The sequence below is a fragment of the Symphalangus syndactylus genome, chromosome 17, assembly GCF_028878055.3.
Source record: "Symphalangus syndactylus isolate Jambi chromosome 17, NHGRI_mSymSyn1-v2.1_pri, whole genome shotgun sequence".
Taxonomy (NCBI): domain Eukaryota; kingdom Metazoa; phylum Chordata; class Mammalia; order Primates; family Hylobatidae; genus Symphalangus; species Symphalangus syndactylus.
This window is the reverse complement of record NC_072439.2, coordinates 20,909,341-20,920,025: the sequence shown is the minus strand read 5'-3', so window position 1 is coordinate 20,920,025 and position 10,685 is coordinate 20,909,341. Positions and strand designations below refer to the sequence as shown.

The following is a 10,685-nucleotide window of genomic DNA, read 5'->3' as shown; positions in this document are numbered from 1 at the left end:
TCTGGGCCCCAGGGCCCTAAATCCCTGAGGCCCTGGTCAGGTTGCCCTCTTCTTTGCCTGTTACAGGAGTAACTACAGTGAGGCGATTGGAGAAAATTTTGGGTAGGTAGATTTTCTTCTCCAAATCTCTGTGCATTCTATCTACCATAGAACGGGAAGACGGTGGTTTTCTTGTCAGATGGTGCTGGAGTTTGCGGCAGGCACATAAAGGGGCAGCCCCGAATCTAGCGTACGTGAGTGCCGGACCGCTGAGTGGTTGTTAGCCAAGATGGCGGTAGCGATCGTTGCAGCGAGGGTCTGGCGGCCAAACCGTGGCCTGAGCCAGGCTGCCCTCCTGCTGCTGCTGCGGCGGCCTGGGGCTCGAGGACTGGCTAGATCTGTGAGTACCTGGGCCCCAGGTGGTTTTCCCAAAGGGGATTAGGGATGTAAAGGCTATCTCTAGAGTGTGGGATCCCTGAAGGATATGAAGGAAGGGCTGTCACAGAAGGGACAAAGAGTGGGAGACCCCTTGGAGAAGACACCGAAGGGAAGATCTGCCACTTCCTTAGGAGAGGAACAGAACTTCCACTTCTTTAGGAGAGGAAAAAACCCGTTTGCAACTTCTTTGTGGGCCCTGAGGGAGGGAGACGACTTGAAGAGAGGGGTGGGGGTTCCTTATTAGCTGCCACTAGTATTCAGGGGAGGCTCCTTGGAGGGACAGGGGAAGACCGCAAGACCTTCTCCCTCAGGGTTTGGAGAATGAAACTGACTTTGTAAGGGAGGGACTTTCTTCTGGACAAAGATCTCTCTTCAAGAAGAAAAAAGAAGAGAACTGGTCCCTGTCCCAGGCTGCATAGGGCCTTGTATTTCTTTGCTCCTTTTGCTACAATTCTGATTTTAAAATGAATTGTGTAAAAAATTTGTTTGATTCCTGTGTCTCTTGATCGAATATCAAGACAGGGAATTCGTGTGTTCTGGACACTGTACAGAGGAGACGATTAATATTTGTTGAATTAATGAGGGGAAAAAACGAGGGAGAGCGGTACAGACGGCACTTTGCCCACATTTCTTAGAAACACTTGAGAAGGCTTCGTTTCTTGTCAAAAGGGTCACAATCCCTTCAGGTGGATGCTGCTAAGGGCAAGATTACACTGCAAAAAACCTAGGTGGAAGCCTATCTTTAGACGGGGAGAGGCAATGGGTTGCAGAAGAGCTTTGAACTACAGTTGACAGATAGGAGAGTGGTGGTTACATGGGTGGATTCATGTCCTTGCTCTGCCAGTTTCCACTTGTGTAGCCTGGGGCAACGGACTGCACCTCTCTGGATCTATGGACCTAATTTCCCTCTCTAAAATATTAACAGTGGCCCCCTCATAGGGGCGTGAAAAATTAATACGTAAAATGCTAAGGACTGTACCTGGCACATCCTGAGGGCAATAGGAATGTTGGTCATTGTTGATAGTGAGGGTGGAGGGAAGGGACAGAAACTAACCTTGGAGATGAGGAGAAGAAAGCGGTGACCTTGGGAAGGCCTGGATTGGTGAGGCCCTGGGAAAAAAAATCTCAAGAGATCTTGTGAGGCTGAGTCTGATCCTCTGATCCCCGATCCATAAGGAAGGGAAGATGGAATCTGTAGAAAGAAGCTCTGGGTAGGGGAACAAACGGGAGGAGGGTGAAGAGGATGGGCCAGGAGTAGGACATAGTAGGTATCTAGGAACGGAGTCACTTGAAACAGGTAAATGCAGAAGGGCTGCAGGAGCAAGGTGTGGGTAGGGCAGTCTCTTGCCTTTGGGCTGGAGACCTTTTCACTTTTTTTTTTTTTTTGAGCAGTTCATATCCTCCACAGCTGATCTCAGTCCCAGGAGCCCATTGGCTGGGCAAGTGGGGCGGGAGGTGGGCAGGACTAGGGCAGGCTAGGGAAGGGTCATTTATGGCTGATTAAATCTTTCTCTCCTGTCTCAATCTCCTGATTACCTTTCCTCTTGCTTTCCCTACTTCATTTTTGGTGGAGAGTGGGGAGGGAAGAAGTCCCTACTTTTTATTTATTTATGTATGTTTACATTTGTATTATCTTAGAGTTATTGTCTTTTCCCCTTTATTTCTCCCACCTGTTCTTTCTCTCTTCTTCTTTCTTTCCTCTCCTTCTCCTTTCCTCTCCTCTTCCCCTCCCCTCTCCTTTTTCTTTTCTTTTCTTTTTCCCTTTCCTTTCCTTTCCTTTTTTCTCTCTCTTTCTTTCTTTCTGTACCTCTCCTTTTTCTTTTTTTTTTTTTTTGAGACAGAGTTTCACTCTCTCGCCCAGGCTGGAGTGCAGCGGCATGATCTTGACTTACTGCAATCTCTGCCTGCCGGGTTCAAGCAATTCTCCTGCCTCAGCCTCCCTAGTAGCTGGGATTACAGGCATGCACTATCACGCCTGGCTAATTTTTGTATTTTTGGTAGGGATGAGGTTTCACCATGTTGTCCAGGCTGGTCTCGAACTTCTGGCCTCAAGTTCCACATGTCTTGGCCTCCAAAAGCATAAGCCACTGCTCCCACCTTTTCTTTTTTTGAGACAAGGTCTCACTCTGTCGCCCAGGCTGGAGTGAGTGCAGTGGTGTGATCATGGCTCACTGCAGCTTCAACCTCCTGGGCTCAAGCAATCCCCCTACCTCTGCCTCCTAAGTAGCTGGGACCACAGGCACGTGCTACCACACCTGGCTAATTTTTAATTTTTTTTTTTTTTTTTTTTTTTGAGACGGAGTCTTGCTCTGTCGCCCAAGTTGGAGTACAGTGGCACAATCTCGGCTCACTACAACCTCCACTTCCCAGGTTCAAGTGATTCCCAGGTTCAAGTGATTCTTCTGCCTCAGCTTCCCGAGTAGCTGGGACTACTGGCGTGCGCCACCATACCCAGTTAATTTTTGTATTTTTAGTAGAGATGGGGTTTCACCATGTTGACCAGGCTGGTCTTGAACTCGTGACCTAAGGTGATCTGCCTGCCTCGGCCTCCCAAAGTGCTGGGATTACAGGCATGAGCCGCCGCGCCTGGCTGTGCCTGGCTAATTTTTAAATCTTTGTAGAGATGCGGTTTTGCCATGTTGTCCAGGCTGGTCTTGAACTCCTGGACTCAAATGATCTTCCTGCCTCAGCCTCCCAAAGTGCAGGATGACAAGCATGAGCCACCTTGCCTGGCCATATTATTAAATTATCATGAGTTTAAGTTTAAGTAGCCACAAGTGGGCTGGGTGCGGTGGCTCACGCCTGTAATCCCAGCATTTTGAGAGGCCAAGGTGGGCGGGTCGCCTGAGGCCAGGAGTTCGAGACCAGCCTGACTAACATGGTGAAACCCTGTCTCTACTAAAAATACAAAAAAATTAGCTGGGCATGATGGCGTGTTCCTGTAGTCCCAGCTACTTGGGAGGCTGAGGCAGAAGAATCGCTTGAACCTGGGAGGCGGAGATTGCAGTGAGCCAAGATCGTGCCACTATACCCCAGCCTAGGTGACAGAGCAGCCCTCTGTCTCAAAAATAAGATAGCCACAAGTGGTTGGTGGCTTCCATATTAGATGGTGCAGGGTTTTTGTTTTGTTTTGTTTTTTGTTTTTTGTTTTTTTGAGACGGAGTTTTGCTCTTATTGCCTAGGCTGGAGTGCAATGGCACGATCTTGGCTCACCACAACCTCCTCTTCCTGGGTTCAAGTGATTCTCCTGCCTCAGCCTCCCAAGTAGCTAGGATTACAGGCATGCACCACCATGCCTGGCTAATTTTGTATTTTTAGTAGAGACAGGGTTTCTCCATGTTGGTCAGGCTGGTCTCGAACTCCTGACCTCAGGTGATCCACCCACCTCCGCCTCCCAGAGTGCTGGGATTACAGGTGTGAACCACCACTCCTGGCTAAGATGATGCAGTTTTATCCAGGTGGAGATGAAGAAATAGCGAAAGGTTGAGAGGCTGTATAGTTGTAGACAGATTGGATTACTGGGTTCACTGGGGAAGGTCGGATTAGAAGGAGTGGGGCTGCTTTACTTGTCCCTGACTTCTTGCCCCTCCTCTGCCTGCTCCTTCATTGAATACCCTGCTGCCCTGCAGAGGTGTTTGCCTGATTTTCACCTCCCTTCCTGTCTCTGTTATCATAGCAGATGTTTTAGTGCTCAGGGAAAGGAGGAGGAAAGAAACTCAGATTGTCAAGGAATCGTGAGTCAGTTTCTCAGCCACTACCCCAGGCCTGGGCTTGGCTAAGTCATTTTACCTCTCTGACCCTAGCTAGTGAGGTGAATAGAGTCCCTACCCTGTTGGAAGTCAGGAAGCCCCTGGAGCTCGGTCTGTGCTAATTATCAGTGACTATTTCTGTGACCCAGCTCTTCAGGGGCAGCCTGTCTGGGGGTTCCAGTACCCTGTGCAGTATCTCCAAGTGGTAGGTACTCAGCGTATGTATTAGTCCGTTTTCAGGCTGCTAATAAAAACACACCCAAGACTGGGTAATTTATAAAGAAAAAGAGGCTTAATGGACTCACAGTTCCACATGGTTGGGGAAGCCTCACAAACATGGCGGAAGGCGAATGAGGAGCATCTTACATGGTGACAGGCAGACAGAGTGCTTGCAGGGGAACTCCCCTTTATGAAACCATCAGATCTCGTGAGACTTATTCAGTATAATGAGAACAGCACGTGAAAGATCCACCCCCAGGATTCAATTACCTCCCACTGGCTCCCTCCCACAACATGTGGGAATTATGGGAGCTACAATTCAAGATGAGATTTGAGTGGGGACAGAGCCAAGCCATATCAGTGTGTATTGTGGGATGAATGGAGATGGTCATTACAGTCTTCTAAGTGTATGGGTCCATCTGTTACTTGCTACTGTGTTAAGAAACCTGGCCTCCTTTTTCACATCTTGAGGCACTGAATGGTTTACGATGCCAACTCTAATTTTTTGTTATATTTAATACACCAATAGTGCAAGGCCTCTATTGGTAGTGCTCTCCTATTATAGGTGGAGAGACTGAGGCTCAGAGAGGTGAGGTCTGAACTTGGAGCTCTGGACTCCAAAGCCTAGTTTCTTTTCATGGTACCAGGCTGCCAGGAGGAGAAAGGATGGAGCTTAGATTCAAGTCTTGCAACATTCTTCTTAGTCCAGTATTGGCTTATTTTACTTTATATATTTTTTGAGACGGAGTCTTGCTCTGTTACCCAGGCTGGAGTGCAGTGGCGTGATTTCTGCTCACTGCAACCTCTGCCTCCTGGGTTAAGCAATTGTCCTGCCTCAGCCTCTCGAGTAGCTGGGACTACTGGTGCGTGCCACCATGTCCAGCTAATTTTTATATTTTTAATAGAGACAGGGTTTCGCCATGTTGGCCAGGCTGGTCTCGAACTCTTGGCCTCAACTGATCTACCCACCTCAGCCTCCCAAAGTACTGGGGTTACAGGCGTGAGCCACCATGTGTGGCCGGGCAGGTGATTTTTCTTGTCTTTCCCCTCTTTCCACTTCGGTCCCCCTGGCCATCTTTCCCTTCCTTGAATGTGCCTCCTCCCACCTGGAGGCCTTTGTAGGTATGAAGTCCTTCAGATGATGGCTGACATGACACTTCCTCAGAGAAGCGTTCCAGACCCCAAACACCAGGTCTCTGTGAAACAGGGTCAGTGGTACCTGCCTAATCTGCATGCCTTTCCCTTCTCACAAGATATTCTGGGAAGGGGGGCTCAACTCTTTGCTGTGTTTGAGGGCAGAGTGCCTTTGAGCTCAGGAGAGAGTGGGTTTGGGTGGCCTTATCTACCCTAGATACGGAGGACTTGGAGTTAACTGGCACCATCCACAAAGCCTTTCATGCACTGGACCTGCACAAGTTGCTTAGCGCTTGAGGTGGAGCCTCAGCTACCACTTGTCTTTGATGGAGTTGTGATAACAGTGCCTGCCCCATCTGGATGCCTTATGGGTTCAGTGAGCACATAGGTATAAATAAAGTGCTTTGAGTGGCACCTTGGCATGTAGTTATTCTCTGATTGACCTGTAGCAGCCATGCCAGTCTTCAGGGTCCCAGGGCGCCAGGCTTTCTTCTCTTGCCTTGGAGCCTTGGTTGTTCCCTAGGACTGAAGTGTTCTGACCCCTCAGCTCAACTCCCCCTTCTCTAGGAAGCTTTCCCTGCTGTGCCATCTGATGCTGGTGCTTCCTAGAGGGGTACTATCTGATGCTAGCTGGTGAGGCATTCCTGCCAGAGCTGTGGCAGGTGCTTTCCCCACCTCTCCACCAGACTGTGAGGTGGATGCCATCTCCACGAGGGCACGCAGGTTCACAGAGACTGGCTCCTGTCCAAGGCCGCATGGCTGGAAAGAGACAGAACCAGATTCAAACACCGGCAGTTGAACCCTAGAGACCCTCATCCTACCACCCACGTGGGTAACCACTATACATCCTGCCTCCTCTGAAATCTCCCGTTTTTTTTTATTTTAAAATTTTATGTGAGTATTTATGTATTTACTTATTTATTTGCTGTTGTTGTTACTGTTTTGAGACAGTCTTGCTCTGTTGTTGCCCAGGCTGGGGTGCAGTGGTGTGATCTTGGCTCACTGCAACCTCTGCCTTCTCGGCTCAAGCGATTCTCGTGCCTCAGTCTCCCGAGTAGCTGGGACTACAGACATGCACGACCATGCCTGGCTAATTTTTGTGTCTTTAGTAGAGATGGGGTTTCACCATATTGGCCAGGCTGGTCTTGAACTCCTGGCTTCGAGTGAACTGCCTGCCCTGGCCTCCCAAAGTATTGAGATTATAAGTGTGAGCCACTGTGCCTGGCCAAAATTTTATTTATTTATTTATTTATTATTATTATTATTTTTTTGAGACGGAGTCTTGCTCTGTCACCCAGGCTGCAGTGCAGTGGCACGATCTCGGCTCACTGCAAGCTCTGCCTCCCAGGTTGACGCCATCCTCCTGCCTCAGCCTCCTGAGTAGCTGGGACTACAGGCGCCCGCCACCATGCCCGGCTAATTTTTTGTATTTTTAGTAGAGACGGGGTTTTACCTTATTAGCCAGGATGGTCTCGATCTCCTGACCTCTTGATCCGCCCACATCGGCCTCCCAAAGTGCTGGGATTACAGGCGTGAGCCACCAAGCCCAGCCTAATTTTATTTATTATTATTTATTTATTTATTTGAGGTGGAGTCTCACTCTGTCACCCAGGCTGGAGTGCAGTGGTGCGATCTTGGCTCACTGCAACCTCCACCTCCCAGGTTCAAGCGATTCTTCTGCCTCAGCCTCCTGAGTAGCTGGGACTACAGGTGCGTGCCACCATGCCTGGCTAATTTTTGTATTTTTAGTAGAGATGGGGTTTCACCGTCGTGATCAGCCTGACAGGCTGGTCATGAACTCCTGACCTTAAGTTGATCCACCTGCCTTGGCCTCCCAAATCTGCTGGGATTACAGGCGTGAGCCACCGCGCCTAGCCATATTATTTCTATATTTTCATTTGGCTTATCTGTCAACTTGACACTTTTTTGTTTTTTTAGGCTAGTCAGGTGAAGCAATGTGAGTAAGATCACCTCTCCTGATTATAACTTGTGTGTTCAGTGTTTGTCATTCATCCCTCCCTGTCTCCAGCCTTCAGAGCAAATGTTCAGTATCTGTTTAACAAGAACAATCATGAGAAATACTTACTCACTACTTGTGTTTATGAAACATTATGTGCCAGGCACTGGGCTGAGCAATCCACACAGGTCAACTCAGTTAATCCTCATGACAACCCCTCAGATAAGTACTTATACCACCCTCGGTGTACACAGGAGGAAACTGAGGCTTAGGGAGTTTTTCTTTAAAAACTTTTTCTTTTTTTTTTTTTCCTTGAGATAGGTCTTACTTTGTCACCCAGGCTGGAGTGCAGTGGCGTGATCTTGGCTCACTGCAGCCTCTTGGGCTCCAGCGATCCTCCCACCTCAGCCCCTCGAGTAATTGGGGAGTACAGGTGTACACCACCATGCCCAGCTAATTTTTTGTAGGGATGGGGTCTTGCCATGTTATCCAGGCTGGCCTTGAACTCCTGGGCTCAAGCAATCCACCCTCCTTGGCCTCCCAAAGTGCTGGTATTAACAAGTGTGAACCACCACACCTGGCCTTAAATTTTATTTATTTATTTATTTATTTATTTATTTATTTTTATAGAGATGAGGTCTCACTATGTTTCCTAGGCTGGCCTCGAACTCCTGGACTCAAGCGATCCTCTTGCCTCAGCCTCCAGAGTAGCTAGAATTACAGGCGTCTGCCACTGCACTTGGCTCAGGGAGTTTAAGTCACACAATCAGGTAGCAGTCTGCTCAGTTAGAGTCCGTGCGCTTAGCCATGGTGTCTTCAAGTGACTCCACCAGGGCCACCCCAGTACTTCCTGGGCAGACCAGACCATCCAGAACGGGCAGGTTGTGCTTTCCTGCATGGTGGGAGAGGACGTGGCATGAAGCTTTGTGTAAATCTGTGCAGCCTCTGCCATTGTAAATCACTGGCCACCAGGACAGACTCCCCCACTCCCTTCCAAAAACTAGAGGAACAGATGGGTGGAGTCGCATCCTTCCTCTGCAGGCATTTGGCCACCCACTCCCATTATGGAGCATTTCCTCAGGACCAGGCACAGTGCGGAGCCCTTTGCATAGCTCACTGATTGAGGCGACAACCCTGGGGCTGGGGACTACCGTTATCTCCACCAGTCCAGCAAAGAGGGGAGGAGGGTACAGCCGAGGCCCAGTTCCAGCATATGGAGCACACTGGGGTACCGTGAAGATAGCTGTCCAGCCTCTAGAGGCTGACAGTCCTGCCCTGACACTGTGGTTTGTTCTCAGACTCTGGCCTCCCCCTCTTAGTGCCTGTCTGAAGACTTCAGCCTTCGGTCCTCTTCCATCAGCATGCTGTCCCCCCTGTGCCTCAGTCTCCCTCTCTGGAGTATCTGCTGGGGCCACAGTTTGGTTTTATTGTTCTTTGAGACAGGGTATCACTTTGTTGCCCAGACTGGAGTGCAGTGGTGCAGTCATGGCTCACTGCAGCCTTGACCTCCTGGGCTCAAGCCATCCTCTCACCTCACCTCAGGCTCCAGCAACCCCAGTATCTGGACTACATGTATATGCCACCATGCCCAGCTAATGTTTTTTTTTTTTTTTAGATAGAGCCTCACTCTTGTCACCCAGGCTGGAGTGCAATGGTGCCATCTCGGCTCACTGCAACCTCCGCCTCACAGGTTCAAGCCATTCTCCTGCCTCAGCCTCCCAAGTAGCTGGGATTACAGGCACCTAACATCATGCACGGCTGTTTTTTGTATTTTTAGTAGAGACAGGGTTTCACCATGTTGGCCAGGCTGGTCTTGAACTCCTGACCTCAGGTAATCTGCCTGCCTTGGACTCCCAAAGTGCTGGGATTACAGGCGTGAGCCACCACACCCAGCCTTCCTGGCTAATTTAAAAATTTTTCAGAGACGGGGGTTTTTCCTAGGCTGGACTCACTATGTAACCTAGGCTGGTCTCGAACCACTGGCCTTAAGTGATCCTCCCACCTCAGCCTCCCAAAGTATTGGGATTACAGGCATGAGCCGCTGCACATCGCCACAGTTTGATTTTAGAATCCACTTTAAGGTGCAGTTAGTTCTTCCCAGCTCCTCTTTTCCCCATCTCATACAGTGTGGTCACTTCCCTTTCTCCCACTTCTCACCTGTTTTGTTTTTCTCTCTCACCAAGTTTTGAGTATGTAATACATCCCAGATTGGTGCTGAACCCCTTGTGTGAGTTAACTTAGCAACTTTTCACGTGGTGTTCTGCAGCCTTCTTACAGATAAGGAAATTGAGAGAGGTGAAGTGTTTTTGCAGAGAGCCACACACTGAGCTAAGAAATTAGAACCCAGGGCAGTTGAACTCCAGAGCCATAATCACCCATTCATGCGTTCACTCAGGAATTCCCTCTTGAGTGCCTGCTGTGAAGGCAACCTGGACGCTGTCTCTGCCTTCCTGGGATTGTGGTGTGTGTGGGAGACAGACACGAAACAAAGGAATCTTCTAGGTCAGTGTCTGGCTGTGCTGGGTACTCAGAAGGGGGAAGCACTGTGCTGCAAGAGGCCGGCTGTTTTCTCCTCACAAGGGGAGGCCTGTGGTGACATTGCCAGGCCTGAATCTGCCCTGCCATTGGGAGTGTAATTTCCTCACGACTACAAATGCAAATAAATACACACACTGAACATGCTACCCCGCTAGAACTGTGGACGGCTTGTTCACTGCAGTTAAAGGAAGACGGAGGGACACATTTGAGCACGCATGTGTGAGATCCAGCTTGTGGCAAACCCTGCCTTTCTTTAACATCTGTGGGAAGTGAAGCCACCATTACTGACCTCGGAGGAATCCCGGGAGTAATGGGAAGAAAAGTTGCAGATGTTTGAAAATCAGGCTGCAGGGGCAGTTGGGGTGAGGAGCATGGACGTCTAGGAGCCTGAATCTCAGCCTTGCCCAGGTTGGAAGCCCAGTTCTGATGTAATTTTTTTTTTTTTTTTTTTTTTTGAGACAGGGTCTCACTTTGTCCCCCAGGCTGGAGTGCGGTGGCACAATCTCAGCTCACTACAGCCTCATCCTTCCAGGTTCAAGCAGTTCTCCTGCCTCAGCCTTCCAAGTAGCTGGGACCACAGGCATGTGTCACCACGCCTTTCTAATGTTTTTATTTTTTTGTGGAGACAGGGTTTTTCACTGTTGCCCAGGCTGGTCTCAAAACTCCTGAGC

The 10,685-nt window shown here is 49.4% G+C and overlaps 1 protein-coding gene across 2 annotated transcripts in view; it reads left to right on the top strand.

Annotated features, from left to right (window-relative positions):
• Nucleotides 1-232: 232 nt before the first annotated feature.
• The window catches only part of BCKDHA (branched chain keto acid dehydrogenase E1 subunit alpha), a 30,019-nt gene continuing 19,566 nt past the window's right edge, over nucleotides 233-10,685 (top strand). The window contains exon 1 of one of the 2 annotated variants that reach the window (XM_055249921.2): nucleotides 233-379. In XM_055249921.2, the coding sequence (XP_055105896.1) occupies nucleotides 269-379 (111 nt within the window). In that variant the 5' untranslated portion in view covers nucleotides 233-268. The remainder of the gene's footprint in view (nucleotides 380-10,685) is intronic. The other variant, XM_055249922.2, reaches the window with a different exon arrangement.